Here is a 24,878-nt window from a genome sequence, read left to right on the forward strand (position 1 = left end):
GGGTTCAGGGGGGTCAGAGGTGAGGACAAGGAAATGGCTATCAGAGACCAACCCCTTACCCATCCATTTGTGCTTCCAAATGTCCCAACATTGCTGGCAAGATCCACTTCCCATGCCTCTGTAGGATAAAAACACATTGTCATCTTCTCCAGATGAAAAGTCAACTAGAAATGTTAACTCCATTCCTCCCATCACACCTGCTGCCTGACCTGCTGAGCAATTCCTGCTTTTTGTTTATATTTTTGATTCCTAGCAAATGTAAAATTTTGCTTTGATATGTAACAGACAGTATCTGCAGCACAGAAAGCTATTCAAACAAATAACTACTTAACATGCCATCCTCAAAACGACAGAACCTGAAAAGGCTGATTTTTAACAACTTAACATGTAGCAGAGTAAGCAACCGCTATTTGAGTAAGCAACAACTAACATGATCACATATCATCTCTATACCAGAACAGAACTATTTAAAATGATACATTTTATACAATGCATTTATTGTTTAAAGACACTGCAGTAACCCAGGCACTCTTGTTTCCTCTTTAAGTTTGATTAATTCATTCTGTAGCTTTTGAGAATTTATGGCTAGTGCCTTTTCTGTAAAATCTTGACATGATTAATAATGGCTTGTATCCTTACTTTCTTAAAAAAAAGAAAACTTTTTTAGTTTATTTGAATATAGGACTAATTGATAAATTAACTATCTGTTTTGATGGTATTGTTTTCATCTTTACGAAGTGATTAGAGTTTTACATTAGGTTGTGACACAGTGTATAATGTGAAAAGCTTTCTTTTCACTTCACCACACATTTCAAACCTTCACAAGTTCGACATGAACCATTTACCCCAAAATTAGCTCCACAATACCTGCCAATAATGCTTTGATAGGGCTACTGGATTTACACTGCTGAAAGTTTGTGGGACAAATATAAAGTCCTTCGTCTCATATAAATGAAGAAACCTCCTTCCCCATAGGAGACAACTGCTTAATGGAAACACTGGAGTGCTTGATGGGCAGCCCTGGAATTTAGAACTACAATAATCTGATTGTGAGGTATGTAATCTTCCACATCTCTACACCAGGAGCCCAATCCCTTACCTGTTTAATGTAAATATTTGTTTACATTTGCTTTATACCCAAATCCCTTTATCAGGCTGGAATCTGTTGTCAGACCACAGAACAAACTCTGTATTTACACTGTGTGGCTTTGCTTCCATGCTCAAACTGGCAAATGGCAAAATCCACTTGGCTGCTCTTCTTTTATACATCACTGATCTGACACCATCAAATTCACAGCTGCCAAAAACAAGTCCAGAGAAGCTTTTACCCACTTGGTTTCAAGTTTTAAACAGGCTACTTGGCATTTTTAGTAGCCACGTCAGTATCCACTTACATTATAAATAATGTACAATAATCCCCTATTTGGGAGCAATGTTGAACACAACAATGCTGGGGAAAAAAAACACTGACTTGGCTTTAACTTGCTTAATGCTAAAAACAATTTGAAACTGCCAGCAGCATTTACATATCTGGTGACCTTGTTAATTAGATGCAGGTTGAATCAACTAACTCTTTGCCAAGCAGACACTGCCCTGTTCAATAATATCCATTTTGTTTAGAAAATGCTGAATATTTGTAATATAGTGCAATAAGCTAAACACAATCTGCCAATTCCTCAGAGACAAACCCAAACAAGCAGTCACAACGCAACCAAAAACTATAGTCAACGTTACCTTACGTCAAAGACATATCAGAAATTACTTTCAGACTCCTCAGACCCCTTGGCATCATGGTAGCCCACAAATCTACCAACATAAACAGCAGCTAATGAAACGAAAGGATCCCGGACAAACAAGCAGGAAACTTGCTACCAGGATACACTAACACCAACTAGCCACCAAAAGACACGACCCACTATCACTAGTTTCCATACATACAGACAAAGAAGGACACCACTTTGACTGAGACAACACACACATTCTTGGACAGGGGAAACAAAGACATGCATGAGAATTCTTACAGGCATGGCATTCTAACCAGAATTCCATCAATAAACACATCAACTCAGTTCCTATCGATCTTCCCTTGAAAACAACAAACCAGAAATGACATAACCCACCTTAAGAAACCAAGACCTATAAAGAGAGAGGCAGGACATACCACCTTTGCTTCACCAGAGACTCTCACTGATAATGTAGCCTAATATGGTGACGAAACGTCTGAAAACAAATCTTCCATCTAACTTACAAACTTATGAACCTGAGCTACAAATCTTCTCAAAAACCATTAGAGTGTATTCTCACTGTACACAAAGATTCAGAAAAAGGTTTAAGTTTGCCTTCAAATGGAAGAAAAGCTAAGTTTGACAAACTAAGATACATAGGACCACATTTGTTTTGTCTGAACTGTCCTGAATTGTGAAATTAATATTTTACAGGTCTTAATTTTATTAACTTTCAGAGTTTCTGAGCAGTATTGAAGAAGCAATCAGTCTTTCTTTTAATTCATGATTACAAAAAGCTATACAACACCCAAAAAAACTTTCAAATTGTATTGATTTTTTCCTGTTTCACAATCCAAACAAGTATTTTGCTAAAGCTCTGCCCTTAGCTTGGAAAAACCTGCAGGGGCTGAATGCTCATCAGCCAGGTGCCTATTTCAATCCCCTTGCACTGAAGCACAAGCTAAATGGGCATAAAAGAGTTTAAAAAAAAACTCCTGAAAGACCAGCCAACTCTAGTTTTTCATTTCATTTCTCCAAAGAGCTGCTTCTGTGCTCCAGGCTCAGTTTAATGGAAATGGAAAGGGAGGTTAATGTAGGACAGTTATACTTGAGCTCAACACCTATTTTAATGGCAGAGTGGCGCAAAGTCTCCAAAGGAGTCTGATTCAAACTGTGTTGGATTCAACACTTGTATAATTCAGATGTACAAAACTGATGCAAATCAGACTGTAGGGATTGCAGAGCAAATCCAAACCTCTGATGTGCAATATCTCAGTATATATTTTGACACTTCTAAAGATGGGGAGCTATACAAGCTCAAATTTTTAAAAAAGCTTTTAGAAGGTGGTGTATAAGCCAATATTTGCATTCTAAACATGCTTGGATAGACTGATGTGTTTTAGGGTTTGACTCTGAAAGAGTCATTATTATTTTAGAGTGCTGAATCTACATTGTTACAAGCCTGTTACTGCAGTGACGAATTGCAAAAGTTGTGTCCTTGATATTTCAATTGAGAATTGCACAGCTAAATATTAAAAAATTAAGAGACCATGACAGTAGGAGAACACAGCATTCATTGCTTATGTCAGTGCCTTTCTGATCTCCAGCATGGACAGCTTTTCAGAGTGAAGCATTATGCAAATGTTGTGACGGGACAAAAGAGAAAAATCATTGTCTGATCACTTTCTCAAACTTCCTAGCAACTTATTCAGAAATAAGCACAGGCAAAGGTAGGCTGGTCAACTGCCTTCTAAGTCAGAATATGAAAAGCTTAGGAAGACTAGGGCAGAGTACATTTGCATTCTTCTTCTAATAAAACTAAAAGTTGGAACCTCACAATAAACATTTTTACTTCAAATTTAAAAATAATAAAGAGAAAAAGTAAGCAGATTTTGCACGTACACTCCAGTTTTTTTACATGGAATATCTTGAAAATGCAAGGTAGAATGACATATGGGCTAAACAGGATGGCTATAAAGGTCCATGCTTCACTTTAGGGCTGCAATCCCAAAAAGCGTCTTACTGTGGGGCCACTTTCAGGAATGTGCCAGCAGGCTACACCATTCAGTCATAAGATGAGGGTCTGCACCCAGAGTTCCCCACAGTAAATTTGTGATTTCAAATACTTCAACTTGGGCAGTTGCCAAGTGGAGGCCAGGCATTTCCCCAAAGGAAGGGAATGGAAAAAAATAAAACTGCAGGACTGATAGTTCCATTAAAGCTTTAGCTTTCATTGTTTTCACCTGGTCTTTTAATTTGCTGTATGAATACTTCTCAATAGCATTCCTTTCCTTTATCTCACCAAACAGCAGAACTAGCACTGCATTTACATAAGCTTTCAAGCGCTCGGCTTTCAATATTTCACAATTAACAATGTACTGCTGAAACATATGCAAAATAAAAGCAGGCACTTTAGCAGTGCCTCATTTCTCAAAAAAGGAATTTATAGAACTGCTGTTACCCTCAAGTACCGCAGTTAACTGAAAAACTCAAACTGGAAATCCTACTCTGCAATAAACTAACTTCTACTCTTGTATTCTTGCGTATATAAACCCAAATGACTGGTGCAGTTGACCAGTTGAGATCAGCATAAGATTATCACTAAACAATTTCCCAAAAGTGCTCGAGTAACCAACAAGAGGAAAGTAATATAGGTCTCATTAAATGGTGATGAGAACCTAACTGCTCTGTCTATATTCTCAGATTACCTCCAAGTGAAAATACTGACTGCAATTTCCCTTGACTGTCGACAGAACCAGAGACATTAGCCTTCATACATTTATCTAACCATCAGTTAAGAAAACCTAATTTAAGTAAACAATGGAGTAATGTTAAGCTCCATTCATACCTGCATCCTTGGTTACAATCTGAAATTGGCAATGTTAATGAGTTACAAACCTACCAAGATCATCAGCGAAATAAAAATAAGAGTACTGACAGAAGCCCTGACATACCTTCATTTCTTTTTTAAAAGTGCTGCTGTTATCACACTAAAATCCACCTTTGGCATTTCTAATGCAACAGCATCTACCACTGACTTCCTAGAATGGCCACATGGAATCTCTATAATCAGCAATTCAAGTAAACCTAGTAGATGCTATATCAGGGTGATTTCTCAATCACTGGAAGTCACTCAGAAAAAGCTACATCGAAATCACAATTAAATGCACTGCACTTAAATCCCATTCTATTGCCATTTTAAGTATTTAAATACTTGCTTGTGACTTCTTTTGTGGAGAAATTAGAAAGTCTTACAAGAAACAAAACGTAACTTCAAAATAGGAGAAACTTTGAAGACATGGACTTTACAAAAATAAACTAATATGTCAGCAAATGTACATTAATTAAACGCAAAACATCAAGCTCAAAAGCCTATTCTAGTAAAATAATTTTCCACTTATCCCAACATAAAGGAAGCAAGATACAGAATTTAATTATTGGAGGCCAGTTCAACACAAAATATGCAAGAAAAAGTAAAATGGTAAATTACATTACAGCTGCCTTTAGTTTTCTTTGGTGCAATAACTTCTATTTGAGGTATAATCAATGCAATTTAACTTACCTTCAGTTTCTGATGCACCATTATCAGCAGACTTAAACTGCGGCCTTGCTACAGCTAGTGCTGCCATGGTTAACATGGCCCAGCAGACTAAGTAACAACAACTAGGCATCCTTTTAGTGAAGATCCTTAGACCGCTGCTGGAACTCCATTTGGACTCTAATCCCATCTGAATTCTTGTGTATAGGCATGAAAGACCAATGTCCTCTTCTTTACTGTGTGGCTCCTCACTTGAAAAGCTGCAGAAAGAAGAATTAGCCTGTCAGGGGAATGATTGTGGAAGCTTATTTCAATTCAAATGGGAATATCTGCAGTCCAAAACTGAAAATCATGTTAGTTTTAAACTGTGACAGCAACTGCTCGTGATAGAAAAACCATTGGTTAAAATTTTCAGACAAAGAACTTACTAAAGGATCTACTTTCAAAAAGGTTACTTCACTAGCCCTGTATAACTTGGGTGACCTTTAGTTTTTCATTTTCCTATTGTATCAAACTTAGAAAGCTGAGCATTCATGTCATATATTACGATGAAATGTATCAAGAGGATTAAAGAGTGAAAAGAATTCATAATTAGTACTGAAGTTGTCTTCATTCAATTTCGCTCTTGCACTCTTTCTGCAATTAGGATTTTTAATATTTTATTAGAAAGTGAGGTTAGAACTGCTGTACTAAAAAATGCAAGAAAAAACCTTCCTGGCAATTATACACTTGTAAAATGAATGCATACATACTCAAGTTTTTTCCAGATGGTATCAAAGATGCAAATGCAAAGGGACCCAGTTTCACCCAATGCAAAGAACTGTCCTCCAGCACAAGAACAAGGCAAGTGAGATTGCGACAGCAAACAAAGCTGCACAACCTGAGGAATACACATTCTGACCTGAGTCAACACATGGGTCAAAATACATCAACACAGCAGCCTTACATAATTGGAAAAACAACTGATGAAAATAAAATCAATGTTTGAGAATAAATGTCTCTGACAGTGATATCTGGCTCCAATCTTGATCATAAAAAAAGGTTCACTTAAACTCCATTTAACCCTTTCAATGACAAATTATATTACCTTTGTTTGATTGAAGAGTTTGAGTGAAATCTAATTCCAGTTCTGGCTTTTCTCTAAAGTGACCTACCAGTAACAGCTGAAATTAATGAAAATTAAATTTGTTCATACTGCACAACTCTATGAAGTTCCAATGGTGATCACTGATTAAGTTACTCCTAGTTCAAAATGATCTTTCAGTTCAGCGGACTTTAGATCCTCAAACACATTTAACTTGCATATTGACAACTATCCTGATGAAGGGCTTTTGCCCGAAACGTTGATTCTGCTGCTCCTCGGATGCTGCCTGAACTGCTGTGCTCTGCCAGCACCACTAATTCAAAATCTGGTTTTCCAGCATCTGCAGTCATTGTTTTACCTACTATTCTGATCAGACAATCCAAAATTCCAGATCAATATACTAATTAAAATAACATCTGACCATAACACTTGATACTTAAATCTTAGACAGAACATAGATTTCTAATGGATCACAACCTTAACATGAAAAAAGAAACAATCTCTTTCCATAACAAATTTTGTTAACATTTTTTGAAAATGCTTTCTTAAAATATTCATCTAACTTTTAATGCACTCAGTGCAAAATTAAGATGATTTACAGTTACAGAACATCTTCACACCATTGAATTATATCTATTACAAGGAGTTACAAATTTAATCGATAATAGTGGTAAACATTTTATTCCATTTTTAGCCCAACAGTATTTTCTGCAAACTGTACAGGTTGACAGGCTGTCAGTTGGTCTCTTTCTACAACGTCAAATTCATTCCACACTTGGTCTACCTTTTCACCCCATTGCATTGCCAGAAGACTTTAGATTGTAGCAAACTGCAAATTCTTTCCTCCTCTTATAAGTAACAATTTATAGTCCTTCCATTGAAAATGACATCAAAGCATGCTGCTAAACAATACTGGACCAGCTCAGTGGTATAAAAATTGAAGGTTTTCCTTACTTGAAAACAGAAATATATGAAACAATCTCAAAGATATATCACATTATGAGAAGTAAAAAGAAAATTATGTTTAGAAAAGTGATATACTGGTCTTAAGAAATACCTCGAGTTGATCACAGCATTTTTCTCCTGAGTATTCACATATTGGCTCCTTGCAGTCATACACACAGCAATCCTTCACGGAGTTCCTCACAAAGTGAAAGCTACAGTTTTTTTTAAAAGGGAACTTTGTCTCCCTCCACAGACTACACTGGGGAGGAGCTGTCAAACTAATCTGATTGATGGCCTCAATGCCACCCGTTTTTCAAGCCATTTTCACCTCATCACATACCTGCCCAATTCATTCTAAACATGGGAAAGGCGGCTAAATTGAGACAAGTACAGCATTCCTGCAAGCCAAATAAAAAAAAGTCTCTCCACGCATAGTAAGCAAGTGAGCACTTGTTCTACAGTGGACTAATGTAATTTAACTTCAAATAAACTATCACACACACACAGACATTTCATTATTTTTCAGCCTGAGCTCGTTTTCCTTTTTCTGTCCCTGACGGCCACTAAAATGTAGCATTCAAATAAAACACGAAATAAGAATTTTTTTGATTTCAACAGATTACATTCAAGTGCAACTTTTTGGCATACAATAATTGTCTGGAATCCAACACTACTTGGTAGAATTACCTTCACTACCACAGCAAGAATATGACCCACGCTCCCCGCAGCAGGCGAGCGCACAAGATGAATTAAAGTAAGGAATGCGGGGTCCCTTGGGTAGTCCTCTAGAAACAAAGCTGTGCCTGGACTACTTAGATCCAACTGCCATAAGTTTCTGAGGAAAACTCGATTATTTGGGATCAGTGAAAACATGACCCAAAAACACACATCCAACATGCGGCTCTCGCATTTTCAAAGAGTGTCCATTTCTCTAAGCAACTTCTTTCCTGATTAAAGAGGAATTTAAATCACAAGCGATTAAAATCGTCTTGCTGGTGTGTCTGTGAGAAAACAAAGACGCCAACGTTACAGGATAAAAGCAGACACTGCAGCCCTGGTTCTGCTGGATACACTTCATTCACAAGTTCGCTGCAAACTCAAAAGCCTTGTGATGCCTGTAAATCTTTTCTTCCCCCCTCTCTCCCCTCTTTGGTCACTCCCCTTTTTTGTAATCTGAACCTGTTCCTGAACGGAGCTCCATCAAACAAACATAGCGAACGGACTCTGCCAATCAAATCAGCTTTCAGTAATGTTTAACTCTGCGGGCCAGGCTGTAACTCCTCTGGTTCACAGCATGTAGAATTTGGCGTACAGTTTGTTGGCATGTCCCCCAATTCAGTTTACTCCCTACAACATGAGCAAACATTTCCAAGATTAGTAGCTGCTGCATTCAGAATGAATGCAGACACAAGAAATGGGACCCTGGCACATTCACTAACATCTACCTATTCGTACTTTAGAAAGCAGCATTTTGATTACACCACGACAAGATAGACGGCATTTTTTTTTCTCCTTTAACAGCAATTCAGGGAGTATACTCCTTTAGGCTGAAAGAACAGCAATCAATCAACAGCAGCTCATTTGGCTAAATGACTTACCAATAAAGTAATGTCTTGCTTTTCTTAAAAGGATAGCAATTACACAATGTGGAAAAATAAAAAGGAGTGTTTGCAACAAAGAATATAAAAACAATGATCATAGTAAACAATTCCATTATGGGATATTTTGAGGGAAAAGCTTATCACAGCAAGCTTGAGGGATCCTTCACGCCAGTTATGTTTTTGAATAGAACCATAATCTATTCACAGAGTTTGTAAAGTGATTGGCTGCTTTCGACCTCCTTCAAGGTCCCATTGAATGCGAATGGTAAACCTAATAAGCCTATTATTGAGCCCCCCCCCCAGTGGAGTGTGAATGGACAAATAGACACTGCTCAACAGACTTGGAACCAAGGACAGTAAAGCCATCAGCCTTCAGCCAGCAAAGACAACAATAGCCTCAAGTCTTAAACAAGAGCTGGGATTGACAAGGACCCCATTCAAAGTATCTGCACCCCCTTTAAAAAAAAAAGAGGGGTCCATTTTATTTTGTCTACTTCCAACAATATATCAAACTCTTGAAAGACCTCAGGGACTTCCTTTATAAAAAAAACTGCCATTCTGAATTTTATACTGAAACATCAATAAGCAGCCGAGAAATTCAGGACAGGGAATAAGTTGAACAAAGCTCTCCGATAATAAAGTGCAGAAAAACTCTGATAGGGTAGGCTAGCACTTTAACACTTAATTGGAATGCACTGTCAATTGCAAGGAAAGATTAAGTTTTGTCTCAATACAAGAACCACGTTATATTAGTTATTCATCTCTAGGCAACAGAACTCAATTAATCTTTCATCGCCTGTTAGAATTACATTTACAAATGCCCTTTATCAAGTTGGATACACAGCCACTGTCACATTTACCAAGAAACAACCAGAAAATTTTACCCTCCGATTTTGTCACTTCCTCCAATGAAAAATTTGGATCATCTTGGATCATGCTTCAAAGTGAATGCCTACCTCTTGATCTATTACTTTGTCCAAAGTGTAATTGTTTTACCATGAGTCAACGTTGAGCGCAGGCAGACGCTGACTCTGCCACTACAGCAGCAGAATCTGCCACTACATTATCCAAATAGACAAGCTACTTTAGAATACTTATTCAGACAATGGTGCCAGAACATCAGATGCATCACAGTTGAACCCAATTCTATCTTTACCAAGCTTCAACACGTGAACATTACCAAATAATGGTAAAACTAACTCAGTACTGATCATGAACACAAATAATAGCTGTTTACTTGGCCTTCCATGATCCAGAGATATGGAAATCAATCAGACAGTCTCCAACATCAAATGACTGTCATTTTTCTCAATGTACATTAAGTACTGGTTTGGGACTGTCCTGCATCATTTTACAAATAAATTAACGTTAAAATGTTAAAAGTATGAAAAGCAAAAAATATTCATTTTCAAATTAATTTCAAATGCATTTCTAATACAATCATAAACAGATTTATGGTAACATGAATCAAAAATTCAGGTTACGAAGTTCCTTAAGAAGCATGGTATTACATAGTACCTTATGCTGAAGTCTTCTGAGAGGAGAATGCTCATTTTAGTCTCAGCTGCAAGCTTAGAACAGCAGAATCTGCCACTACATTATCCAAATAGACAAGCTACTTTAGAATACTTATTCAGACAATGGTGCCAGAACGTCTGAACAGAGCCTGTTCTCACACAGAATAAATACTGTGTCTTTCAAACTGCTATTAATTACTTCAAAGTACACTTTGACAGTATGGGAGCGAGGCAAAACAAAAAAGGGAGGAGCTTTTAAAATGTAAACTATTTCTAAACATTGTTCGCTTGTATTGAGTATGATGCAGGTTTGGAACTGTTTCAAAGGGAGCCTTTAGTCTCAAAAGTCCTTTGGAGATACCGGAGTCCGAAAGCAATCAGAAACTATATATATTTGTAACAGTTCTAAGAGTTACTGAAATTCTCCATTACTGTCATAATAAACTGACTACACAAGTTAGTAGTGATAGTGTTTATAAATAGAGAAGTAAATTACGGGATGCAAGCCACAGGTTTATCAGGACAGCACATTCCAATCTCAAACAGTAAACATTAGTTATTTTTAATAAAGTGCAGCAAGTATGTCATACATTATCTACCTCAAATGGTTGGATTCCGAGATGAGCTCTGTTCAAACTCATACAGAGTGATAAAGATGAATAGATTAGGTTGAACTGTTTTTCTTCCTTCCATCTCTGCTAGAAAGTAGGTGGTTTCTTCTCACTACTTTTTTTGCAGAGTAACAATAAGATCATGAGCTTGTATGGGAATCGTGATCAGCGAATGCATATACATGCACTCGGGCTTAACAAATTCAATGTACTGACTTGATGATTGGCAGTTACATTATTTCTGTATCCACGTTTGATGAACTTGGCATTTTAAACAATTAGAAACCAATGGAAAATGTAAATTGTTCTGTTGCTGTACTCAATTCTGCCATTAGAGGTTGCTTCTACTTTTGTTTGATTAGAATTCATAAATCCATAGTTTGCAGCACTGCAAAATTAGACAGATCTGCCAGATTGCTCTTGGCACCTGGAAGTACAAAAATGTTAAGCCCTACAGTTGCGCCCAATCATGGTCTTGCCTGTTGCCTGAAAAATGCTCAGTATAATTTTCTGATGTTACACTACCTGCACTTGGGCACTCTTTGCTCAAGGCAATGGTTTAGTGCAAATTCAGGCAAAGGCTGCACCGAGTTCCTTGTTCTGCTATAGTAGAATGCGATTGTTTGCCTGAATTTCTAATAATAATTTCCAGTAACCATTGTTCCCTAACAGTAGAATATCGAATAATTCTCTAGACTGTGAAAATTCAGTATAAAACATTTTACAGAGTAAAGCAAAATAATAAAAAAATTGCAGCATTTTGCAATTCCACTCATTTACAAAGAAAATAAACATCACATATAATGTTTTAAAAAGTCACAAACCAGAAATGACTGCACTGGAGCTGTCCGCAATGTATTGCTGGTTCATAACTGGCTGTCCAGTGGTTGTTCCACTTGATTTAACTCTCGCTCTCAAAACTTGCCCATCTGTTTGACTGACATCCCAACTGCAATGGGATCATTTTCTCCCCCTCCTGTACAGCTTTGAAACAATTCTATAAACACCTACAGAAGTATGACTGAAACCACAAAAATGTTTGACTCTACCCTTACATATTAAGCACAGATAGCTCCCTCTGTGGTAGATATCTGAAGGCGGAGTTATCTTATCTCATTATCCACAAGTAATCCTTATTTTAAAGTCACCACACCTCAAAAGGCGCCTAATTTACACATGATAAAGAGACAGCTGCATGCTTACATTATTATCCAATTCCATAAATTCTTCTCTACTTAGCAGAATTGGGAACAATGCACACGATTGTTGTGTTTTTTTACTGTACCACCAAAGAGACAATATATTTCACAAATAAGCAATTCGGCCCAACCACATTACACTGTAAATATGTCGAAGTTGCCCTGCGAGTTCATTACAAAGCTTCAATTCATACAACTGAGTTAAGTGACAAAACCAGCTGTAAAGGTCTGTTTGATTTTACAAACAGGCACCAGGATTTGTTATTTTTCTAATGATCTGAATTACTTTGAAAGAGATTAAGGATCACTCATGCTGACAGGAGTGAAAAACTTGGTTTAGGAATATAAAGTTTCTAATGGACTAAATGAGACTTTAAAAGACAAGTAACTCAAGTCCAATTGCATTTTTGAATCAACTTATGTACAGAGGGGAGCGTTTCTGAAATGGGATCAATCACACTACCAATCCCAACCTGCTATTCTGTTTAAGGATGCAGTTTATTGATACTGTTTCTGGTAACCATAACTCTTCTCTCCTTTTTCCTTTAGATTATTACCTGTCAAACCATATTTGCTTAAATTGAGCAGAGATTTATATTGGGAGAAAGTGAGGACTGCAGATACTGGAGATCAGAGCTGAAAATGTGTTGCTGGAAAAGGATTCCTGAAGAAGGGCTCATGCCTGAAACGTCGATTCTCCTGCTCCTTGGATGCTGCCTGACCTGCTGCACTTTTCCAGCAACACATTTTCAGCAGAGATTTATATTATTTAGAACTTTGAGCAAATCTGCATCAGAAAAGATTTGAAGGTAACTAAATTCATATGTTTTTGAAAATCAAAAACTAACAAACAATTCACCTTGTGAAGGGAACTCTAGAGTCTTATTTTTAAATAGACATTGGCAGCCATTTGGAAATCAAAAAATACTGTACTATGAAACATTCAAAAACAAAAGCTCAGCTGATACGTGTTTCTCAATACACTTACTATACTGGATTTGGGTAAAGGTTTCTGCCCACAAGAATATCCCCTACTTGGGTACAAAACTAAACCAAGAAAGGCTTTTCCATGCACCTCTTTAATCATGTACCTTGTACATCAACGAAGTTGCCGGTAATGCTAATCCAAAGAAGAAAGGAGTGAAAAGTGAAGGTGGCGTTTGGTACACTTGCCTTCATTGGTCAGTACATGGCGTATAGGTATTGGGAGGTCATGTTGCAGCTGTACGGGACATTCATTAGGCCAGCTTTGGAATAGTATGTTCAGTTCTGGTCTCCCTGCTATAGAAAAGATGTTGTTAAACTTGATATAGTGCAGAATAGATTTACAAGGATGATGCCAAGTTTAGAGGGTTTGAGCTATAGGGAGGAGCTGAACAGGCTGGGGCTTTTCTCCATGGAACGTTGGAAACTGAGGGGTCATCTGATAGACATTTATAAAATAATAAGGGGCATGGAAAAGGATAATCAAGGTCTTTTCCCCAGGAGAGGAGAGTCCAAAACTAGAGGGCATAGGTTTAAAGTGAGACGGGAAAGATGTCAAAGGGAGCCAAGGAGCAACTTTTTCACACAGAAGGTGGTGCGTGCATGGAATGAACTGCCAGAGGTGCTGGTGTCGACTAGTATAATTGCATTATTTAAAAGGCATCTAGATGGGTATATGAATACGAAGAGTTTAGAGGGATATGGCCAAATACTGGCAAATGGGACTAGATTTATTTAGGATCAAAAACAGAAGTTACTGGAAAAGCTCAGCATGTCTAGCAACATCTGTAAAGAGAAATCGGAGTTACCGTTGTGGGTCCTGTGACCCTTCCTCAGAACTCAGAATTAATATCACTTATTTAGGATAGCTGGTCAGCATGGATGTGTTGGAGAAAGTGAAGACTGCAGATGCTAGAGATCAGAGCTGAAAAATGTGTTGCTGGAAAAGCACAGCAGGTCAGGCAGCATCCAAGGAGCAGGAGAATCGACAATTCGGGCATAAGTCCTTCTTTAGGAATGAGAAAGTTGGACCAAAGTCCATGCTGTACAACTCTAACACTCCCCAAAAACTACTGTATTTCATGAACTCAGAAGGCTCTTTAACTAATCTCTAAACACAATGACATTCTCAGCAACTTTCTGGATTTGAAGTTACCAGTCTAACCAGTGTAAGCACACGCGATGTTGCCAATATCTTCACATGTGAACACCACATCCATAACACCATAAGACATACAGTCATAGACATGTACAGCACAGCCTTCAGTCCAATTCATCCACGCTGACCAGATATCCTAACCTAATCTAGTTCCATTTGCCAGCACTTGGCTCATATCCTTCTAAACCCTTCCTATTCATATACCCATGCAGATGCTTTTAAATGCTGTAATTGTACTAGCCTTCACCACTTCCTCTGGCAGCTCATTCCATACACGCACCACATTTTGCATGACAACGTTGCTCCTTAGGTCCCCTTTATATTTTTCCCCTCTCACCCTAAACCTATGCCCTCTAGTTCTGGACTCCCCCACCCCAGGGAAACAACCTTGTCTATTTATCCTATCCATGCCCCTCATGATTTTATAAACCACTATAAGGTCACCCCTCAGCCTCTGACGCTCCAGGGAAAAAAAGCCCCAGCCTGTTCAGCCTCTCGCTATAGCTCAAATCCTCCAACCCTGGCAACATCCTTATATATCTCTTCTGAACCCCCTCACGTTTCACAACATCAGTCCAATAGGAAGGAGACCAGGATGCATGCAATATTCCAAAAGTAGCCTAAGCAATGTCCTGTACAGCCGCAATATGACCTCCCAACTCCTACACTCAGTGCTCTGGCCAATAAAAGAAAGCCTACCAAATGCCTTCTTCACTATTCTATCTACCTGTGACTCTATTTTCAAGGAACTATGAACCTGCACTCCAAGGTCTCTTTGTTCAGCAACACTCCTGAGGACCTTACAATTAAGTATATAAGTCCTGATAGGATCTGTATTTCCAAAATGCAGCTACTCACATTTATCTGAATTAAACTCTATCTACTACTTCTCAGCCCATTTGCCCATCTGATCAAGAACCTTTTGTACTCTGAAGTAACCTTCTTTGCTCTCCACTACATCTCCAATTTTGGTGTCATCTGCAATCTTACTAATTATACCTCCTATGTTCACATCCAAATCATTTATATAAATGACAAAAAGTAGTGGACCCAGCATCGATCCTTGTGGCAATCCACTGGTCACAGGTCTCCAGTCTGAAAAGCAACCCTCTACCACCACCCTCTGTCCTCTATCTTCGAGCCAGTTCTGTATCCAAATGGCTAGTTCTTGCTGTATTCTATGAGATCTAACCTTGCTAACCAGTCTCCCATGGGGAACCTTGTCGAACGCCTTACTGAAGTCCATTTAGATCATGTCCACTGCTCTGCCCTCAACAATCCTCTTGGTTACTTCTTCAAAAAACTCAATTGCGTTTGTGAGACATGATTTCCCCCACACAAAACCATGCTGACTGTCCCTAATCAGTCCTTGCCTTTACAAATACATGTAAATCCTATCCCTCAGGATTCCCTCCAACAACTTGCCCACCACCGACATCAGGCTCACTGGTCTATAGTTCCCTGGCTTGTCCTTTCCACCTTCTTAAAAAGCGGCACCACATTAGCCAACCTCCAGTCTTCCACTTGTGACGATCAATAATACAAACATCTAAGTAAGAGGCCCAGCAATTACTTCCCTAGCTTCCCACAGAGTTCTAGGGTACTCCTGATCAGGTCCTGGGGATTTATTCATTTTTATCCATTTTAAGACATCCAGCACTTCCTCTCTTTGATATTTTCAAGACGTCACCGCAAATTTCCCTACATTCTATATCTTCCATGTCCTTCTCCACAGTAAACACTGATGCAAAAACCCTGTTTAGTATTGCGTCCATCTCCTGCGGCTCCACACCTCGTCTGCCTTGCTGATCTTTGAGGGGCCCTTTTCTCTCCCTAGTTACCCTTTTGTCCTTAATGTATTTGTAAAAACCCTTTGGATTTTCCTTAACCCTATTCACCAAAGCTATCTTATGTCCCCTTTTAGCCCTCTGGATTTCCCAGTGAAGTATATTCCTACTGCCTTTATAATATTCTAAAGATTCACTTGATCTCTCCTGTCTATACCTGTATAAGAGAAGAAATTAGGCCAGTTCGCCCAGTGAGTCCACTCCACCATCCAATTATGGCTGATTAGTTTCTCACCACCATTCTCCCCTTTCTCACCATAACCTTTGATCTCCAAAAACCTATCTCATTCAGTCTTCAATATAATCAATGACCTGGCTTCAAAGCCTTCTGTGGCAATGTATTCCATAGATTCACCATTCTCTGGCTGAAGAAGTTTCTCCTTATCTCCATTCTAAAGGGTCTTGCCTTTACTCCAAGGCTGTGCCGTTGGGTACTAGTCTCTCCTACCAATGGAAACATCTTCCTCAATGGAAACTCTGTCTCGGCCATTCGGTATTCTGTATGTTTCAAATAAATCCCTCCTCATCCTTCTAAACTCCATCGAGCATAGACCCAGACTCCTCAAACGTTCCTCATATGTTAAGCTTTTCATTCTTGGGACCATTCTCTTGAACCTCTTCTAAACAGGCTCCAGGGTCAGTACATCCTTCCTGAGATTATAGGGCCCAAACTGTCCATAATACTCCAAATGTGGTCTGACTAGAGAATTGTAGAGCCTCAGTAGTACATCCCTGCTTTTATATTCAAATCCTCGCAAAATAAATGCCATCATTGCATTTGCCTTCCTAACCACTGAGTCAATCTGCAAGTTTACCTTGAGACAATCCTGGACTAGAACTCCCAAGTCTCTTTGCACTTCAGACTTCTAAATTTTCTGTCTATTTGGAAAATAGTCCATGCCTCTATTCTTCATACCAAAGTGCATGACCTCACACTTACCCACATTGTACTCCACTTGCCACTTCTTTGCCTGTTCTCCTGACCTCTCCAAATCCTTCTGCAGCCTCCCCCACTCCTCAATACTACCTGTCCTTCTACCTATCTTTGTATCATCTGCAAAGTTAACCAGAATGCCCTCAGTTCCTTCTTCTAGATCGTTAATGTATAAAGTGAAAAATTGTGGTCCCAACACTGACCCTTGTGGAATAACATCTGTCAACAGCTGCCATCTTGAGGAGGACCTTTTTATCGCCTTTCTTTGCTGCCAGCCAGATAGCCAAGCTTCTATCATGCCTCTGACACCATGGGCCCCAATCATACTCAGCAGCCTCCTGGGCGGAACTTTGTCAAAGGCCTTTTTGAAGTCCAGGTAAATAACATCCATTGGCTCTCCTTGGTCTAACTTGCTTGTTACTTCCTCAAAAAAGAATTCTAGCAGATTTGTCAGGCATGATCCCCTTTTGAGGAAACCATGCTAACTTTTCCCTATTTTACCGTACACTCCAAGTATTCAGAAATCCCATCTTTCGCAATGGATTCCAGGATCTTACCCATGACCAAGATTAGGCTGAAACCGAAAGAGAAAATGCTGGAAAATCTCAGCAGGTCTGGCAGCATCTGTAAGGAGAGAAAAGAGCTGACATTTCGAGTCTAACTGACCCTTTGTCAAAGCTTCCGCAGTAATTTGCTTTTAACCAAGATTAGGCTAATTGGTCTGTAATTTTCCCTCTTTTGCTTTACTTCCTTCTTTCCAGCAAAGCAACTCAGGCATCTTTAATCTTTATCAGCAACACCATATAGGCCTGTTGGTTGACAAACCTTCGTACAGGACATATGCTACTCTTCACCTCATCTGAAATCAAAGACACAATGTCAAAACATAATCTAAGAAAACACCAATTTTCAGACATGAGTTAGCTAGAATTCAGTCACAAATTCAGTAACCTGAACTTCAAAAGGGAAAGAAAGGGGAAAAAGAGAAAGCAAAAAAAAAATGCAAAACTTGAACTTGAATTTCACAGAGAAGGAGAGAAGAAAAATGAGAAAACACTAACCTCAAATTCCAGAGACGGATAGAAATTGAGGCAAATTGATATCAACAAAAGAAACGTCTCGATCATATGATGGCTTGGATTGAGGAAGAAATATTCATGGAGTGCCAACATTAGTTGATGAAGGAGTTGAAATGTATTTTGCATTATTTTAATAAAATTGCTACAAAATTAGACAGCATTTGGCTGCAGCTGGTCAATGAAGGCAGCTCACCACCACCTTCTCAAGGGTAATAAATCCTGGCCCTGCCAGCAACGCCCATATCCCACAGTGAATAAAAGAGTTTTTAAAAAAAACAGCAATGTAAGGAAGCAACTTAGTGTCCAAACCATCCAGACAAGAGTTTAGAAATTTAAGCAAAGGCAGGCTCAAACACCTAGTGGAATTTACAAGGGAAAAGGAAATGATATTCAATAGGTGGTAGAGAGCTATGAAGATTAAGTAAGATTTTGAAAGCGTTTGAGAGAAGATTAATGAAAGAACTTAAAAAGTGTCCCTTTGGGAATATGGTCCAACCTAGAAGAATTTGAATGACTAGGGTAGCTACAACAATGGTTGATGACTACAAATTGTCCCACAAACATGTGAGGAGCAGCAGAACATTGTTTTCAGACCCACACAGATAATGGGAGAGGCGAGAGAGCTGATTGTAACCAGTGTTCTGTTCACTATGACGAAGAAAAGAAAAAGACAGATATCGTCACAGTAGCAAAAATTCAGTATGGAGGAGAAGTATGGTTGAAGGGGACCGACATTCTTTTTGTCTTAAGGGGGTCTTGTCAAGGCAGATTGTTCGAAATTAAAATGTACAACCTAGACATTTGTAAGAGAGCATAGCATGGCATCAGGAAATACTGTGTCAATGGGGGAGTTTGTGACAAACTACTAGCTTCAAATATATTTACTGTTGGAAAGACAGAGCATGAAGAATTATGAAAACTGTAATTCAAAAGTGTAGTTGTCACATTATTGTCTGGTAAAGCAGGCAAACATATTAATATTCTTGGGAGGTATAGACTCAGTACAATTACTGAATGTGGTATCTAAAAATCCCTTTTTAAAAATGTTTAAACGAAGGCGATGAGGTGAATACGAATGAAGTTAATCAAAAATTTAATTTCCAGTAGTTTAATTACATTAAAATTATTTCTTGGTGGTGTTAATTTTATCCTGGAAAATGTCCTCACTGGAAACAAAATGCTGCTTTCTCCAGTTATGTCAGAGAAGTTCAGTAAAGATGTTGAACTTGAAAATGTACAGGGGAAATCAAATAACATGCAAACATCTTTATCTGTATTCTTAATGTGAAAATTAACATTTCAACCAAAAGTGAGTCAAAAGCTCAGACTACCAATGCTAAAGCACCAGTGGAAAATCAAATTGACAGAAATGGCAGTTGGAGAGGAATTGCAGCTATCTGAATTAAACTTGCAGGCAGATCTTAAGCAAGAGATATCAACACAGACAGTAGTATCAATCAAAACTGATGGAACAAAGGGAAGCAGCTCTTTCAAACCAAATGACTCAGTTGTAACGAATACTGATATCATGGAACTATAAGAAAGAATTCCGTGTTATTGAATGCAAATTAAAACCTCAAAATGTCAAAGCAGTCATTCAAGAAAAGAGTTAGAAGAAGTTCATACTGAGTAGGAAAACAAGAACAAAAGCAATTAAAAGAATGCAAACTAACTGAAGAAAGAGCATCATGATCTTTGATCTGATCACTGATGTAACTTTAATGAAGTTCTTCAAGCAGCTGAGGATTTTATTTACTGAAGAATGAACTGAATGTAGGAGGCGCAGTTAAACCTGGATACGAACATAAAATTTAAATTGTGGGAATAAACTTTAAAATAATCCTGCATTTAAAGAGGAGGACAACAATTTGTTTGTATGACTGCCTAAGACTTGCTTCACAGATCTGAACATTAGAAAAACCTGAAACCATGAAAGACAATTGTCAACCATAGTCAAAATCTGATCATGATTGTCATTAGGATACTGACCTTTCAATACAATGTAATGTCTGATTTTCAAGAACATCAAATCTAGAGTGTAAAAACATTATGATAGAGAGTTTCTCCTGAGTCTATCATTCAAACATTAACAAGGGCCTTTTAAAATATAGCTTTGAGTATCACTTACCTCTAAGAAATGTCTAATTGATGTTGTTTTTAGTTTACTTGCTAAAGTAAATGTGTAACAACTTGAATTGCTGTCCTGTAATTTCTTTTGAGTCGGTCAACAGGAATTGTAATCGCCTTTTGAAAGTTATCAATCTTTATCGAGACCATAACAGACTCAATCTTGAAATAAATTGTACATGATCCCCAGATTATTCTTTGCAATAAGATTACCAATTATTTTTACGTCACTACACAGCACTCCACCGTATCTGCTCCCAGGAGGACCAGTTCCACCATAGGACACACCAGATGGCCTCCTTCTTTAGAGACCGCAATTTCCCTTCCCACGTGGTTAAAGATGCCCTCCAACGCATCTCGTCCACATCCCGCACCTCCGCCCTCAGACCCCACCCCTCCAACCATAACAAGGACAGAACGCCCCTGGTGCTCACCTTCCACCCTACAAACCTTCGCATCAACCAAATCATCCGCCGACATTTCCGCCACCTTCAAAAAGACCCCACCACCAGGGATGTATTTCCCTCCCCACCCCTTTCCGCCTTCCGCAAAGACCGTTACCTCCGTGACTACCTGGTCAGGTCCACACCCCCCTACGACCCACCCTCCCATTCTGGCACTTTCCCCTGCCACTGCAGGAACTGTAAAACCTGTGCCCACACCTCCTCCCTCACCTCTATCCAAGGCCCTAAAGGAGCCTTCCACATCCATCAAAGTTTCACTTACACATCCACCAATATCATTTATTGTATCCGTTGCTCCCGATGTGGTCTCCTCTACATTGGGGAGACTGGGTGCCTCCTAGCAGAGCGCTTTAGGGAACATCTCCGAGACACCCGCACCAATCAACCAAACCGCCCCGTGGCCCAACATTTCAACTACCCCTCCCACTCTGCCGAGGTCATGGAGGTCCTGGGCCTCCTTCACCGCCGCTCCCTCACCACCAGACGCCTGGAGGAAGAACGCCTCATCTTCCGCCTTGGAACACTTCAACCCCAGGGCATCAATGTGGACTTCAACAGCTTCCTCATTTCCCCTTCCCCCACCTCATCCTAGTTTCAAACTTCCAGCTCAGTAACGGTCTCCTTGACTTGTCCGGACTTGTCCGACCTGCTTATCTTCTTTTCCACCTATCCACTCCACCCTCTCCTCCTTGACCTATCACCTTCATCTCCTCCCCCACTCACCCATTGTACTCTATGCTACTCTCTCCCCACCCCCACCCTCCTCTAGCTTATCTCTCCACGCTTCAGGCTCACTGCCTTTATTCCTGATGAAGGGCTTTTGCCCGAAACGTCGATTTCGCTGCTCGTTGGATGCTGCCTGAACTGCTGTGCTCTTCCAGCACCACTAATCCAGTATTTGGTTTTCAGCATCTGCAGTCATTGTTTTTACCCTACTAAATGTAAAATAGCCTGCTCTATTACTTGTTCCTTAAAATATTAGTCAAGACCACTTGAAAGATTATAGTTCATCAAGATTATTGCATTACATGTGCTGAATGCTCCTTTATTTAAGGACAGTCCAACACTATGATTATTGCTTATAAACCATTCCCACCACTTGTTACTTCCTCACTCCACCCACATAGATTCTATACTGTGACTTTTTTTGAATTAAGATATTTGCTCCCTGCTGCCTTTATCACATTCATTCTTAATCAGGGTTACCCAACGCCTGGTTGCCATTTTGTTCATCTTGTGTTTAGTCACAACCTCGGTGACCCTGCAACTATGTGTCAGTAATGGCAACTGGACCAAACCTGTTTAACTCGGTGTCTTTCATTCATCGACTTATATATAGTGTCTTCCATTTAATATAGCATCTTTTATTTTTTATTATTTTGCCCTAATGAGGCCTTAGTCACATAAGGCCTGTTTTTGCTATTAAACTTTCAGTCACTTCCTGATGTTCTGCTTGACTTTACCCAAAGCACCACTCTGCTGCATGGCTTTGACTTGCTTTGACTTCTCCATTCAAAGGTTATAAATTTAAGGACCTAATTCCCCTTCCGTCACAATTTATACACTGCTGGGGAAAGCGGAGGCAAAAGAGGGTAGCCTGGGATCTTCATTTCTTTGAAGAAATCTTCTGTGCTCTTCAGTAGCAACTCCACAACCATCCCACCCTTCCCCTCCCAAAATTGTACCCCCTTATCTCACCCCATCTGGGCAATAAAATTTGGCACACTCCTTGCCTTCCACATTTCACTTGCAGGGGTCTAACAAGCAGAACTGATCGACTTCACTGATATATCCAATACAAGTCTAGGGTCCATCTCCTCTTCATCTTTGTGGACTACCTTTAGTTTAAGCAATGGCCACGATTCAATCCTGGTGCTACTAGGATTACAGAGCTGTCATCTATCAGAGTATTCGGCCTCTGTTAGGATGAGACTTCCTCCCAGATCAGGGAAGTCACACTTTGACCCAGTTAAGGTTGTCCCCAATATATTACCACTGGGAATGCAGCTGGGTTTCTGGACAGAATGGTGCTAGCTGACGACACAGTTCAGGGGGGAGTCCATCCCACTGTAAAACCCAGCTAACAATTTACCTATTTTAAACTGTTTTAAACTTCAACAAATTGTTTGTTTCTAACTGTAAGTACTTAATGTCTTACACTTACAGAAACCACAGTCATTAAAAACAGTCACTGCATCAAATTCTCTTCACATTCTATCCATTCCTCTATTAAATGTACTTAAACATGATTTAGAGAACAGTCAATACTGTTTCTGTTAATATGTTCATTAATGATGACTTTTTTTTAAAAAAAAAGGAAATGCAACCAACTAGAAATGTCATATCATAATGCTGCTCTTCGACTGTTAACTCTGGCCAGTATCTCCTGACAGCTAAGGCAGGGCCTGGCTACCATCTGGATGCACAAATTTAAACCAGTCCAACTCACCCTCTTATCTCCAAAAAATCCTGGAATGCATGCTGCAGACATTTCCTCAATCTGGTGTTAGACACTTGAAGAAATAAATTATGCTCTCTGGATCCAATTCATTTGAATTAAATTGAATTTCTCTGGCATACTGAGAAGGCAATTAGTTTAAATTTAATGATAATGCTATTAATTAAAATTTACTCACCATTAAGTGCACAGTTTCCCAGATCAATTTCATACTTATGAAAAATGCATAGCAATGGCTATTTCAGAGACGTAGTGAATTATTGTGACTTCTAAAATAACATGTTCTTCACATGTGGATTTAGAACATCCTCTCTTATCCAGAAATACACATGCATTTTTATAGACACAGACAGAAATGTTTTTTTTTAAATATACTGCTTTCAATATTAGCTTTTGTCTTTATGTCCTTAATTTTGGACAACAATATGTGCTATCATGCTACAATTTTCCCTCCCATCATATATCATATCTCTCCCCTCCCATCATATAGATCTTAAACCTGACTAAGGGAACACATATCTGCAAACAACCAACTGAAGGGTGTCAAGACTGGGGATATATCCAACCTATACTTAACACATTCTTAGTAACCGAACAAGGTATAAGGAAAAGACTTCATAAGGTAGTTTTCATGAGTTCAGGATATCTAAGTGAACTCTCTTGGCAGTGAAATGCTTTAACTGTAGTCACTTAAGTGTAGTCAAACAAATACAATCATAGCGATTAATGGGAATCTTGTGTGTAAACAGCCATGTGATAAACAACTAGGCGATCTGATTCAAAAGATAAATGTTGGCCAGCACGATGGGGAGAACTCCACCGCTTCTTCTAAGTCTGCCCTCAGATCTTTTTGTCTTGAGCAATCACTCGCTGGTGAGTATGATTGCCCGTCTAGAAAATTCTGTCACTGCTCATGGGTTCTTTGGGGCCTTACGTGACTGATGAGCCCGATCCTAGAGCTGCAACTCCGATCCACAGTTGGCAGGTGTTTCCTGGAGGTGGAATTTGTCCTTGGCCTTAAGATCATTGGCATTCCTTCCTCTGGTTCCTTTTGCCAACAGGTGCTCTCAAAGAAACATATTCCTCCATTTAAGTGTTTTTTCCAAGTCAGTTTCTTTTGAATGAGGGTCTCCCATGCTTGGGTAAAAGGCCTCGGGTATTTTCACTGTAATGGAGTGGGACACAGAAAATTACAGTGCCGGTGGTTTCAGAAGGGCACTGGGAAAAGGTGTTTTTGCTGCCTGGGACGTGTAAATACACTGTGCTGGCTGTTAAAGAAAGGCAGTGTGGGAAAAGATGTGGGAAAAGAAGCTAAGTCACTGGTATTAGTGAAGTTAGTAAAGGAGACCCCAAGAAGAGCTGAGGAGCTGCAGGAGAGTGCACAGCCTAGGCAAGGACTGGATATAGAGTTAGTACCTGATATCTACAAAGAATTCACCTCTGTGGGTAAAGTTTACTCAGCAAGAACTGGGGGAGAAGGACAAGAAGTTTAGGGCAGCACGGTGACACAGTGGTTAGCACTGCTGCCTCACACCGCCATGCACCCAGGTTCAATTCCTGCCTCGGGCAACTGTCTGTGTGGATTTTGCACATTCTCACCATGTCTG

The 24,878-nt window shown here is 39.3% G+C and overlaps 1 protein-coding gene across 15 annotated transcripts in view; it reads right to left on the reverse strand.

The window, feature by feature from the left end:
* The window catches only part of LOC140463474 (fibroblast growth factor receptor 2-like), a 183,425-nt gene that overhangs the window by 83,155 nt on the left and 75,392 nt on the right, over positions 1–24,878 (reverse strand). For 4 of the 15 annotated variants that reach the window (XM_072557472.1, XM_072557468.1, XM_072557473.1 and 1 more), the window contains one exon: positions 5,287–5,522. In XM_072557472.1, coding sequence (XP_072413573.1) covers positions 5,287–5,452 — 166 coding nt within the window. In that variant the 5' untranslated portion in view covers positions 5,453–5,522. Of the gene's footprint in view, positions 1–5,286; positions 5,523–6,014; positions 6,036–7,403; positions 7,931–7,978; positions 8,401–10,410; positions 10,568–11,844; positions 11,866–24,878 lie in introns of those variants that run through there. The other 11 variants (XM_072557477.1, XM_072557476.1, XM_072557465.1 and 8 more) reach the window with 9 other exon arrangements.

The sequence above is a fragment of the Chiloscyllium punctatum genome, chromosome 38 (assembly GCF_047496795.1).
Source record: "Chiloscyllium punctatum isolate Juve2018m chromosome 38, sChiPun1.3, whole genome shotgun sequence".
Lineage (NCBI taxonomy): Eukaryota > Metazoa > Chordata > Chondrichthyes > Orectolobiformes > Hemiscylliidae > Chiloscyllium > Chiloscyllium punctatum.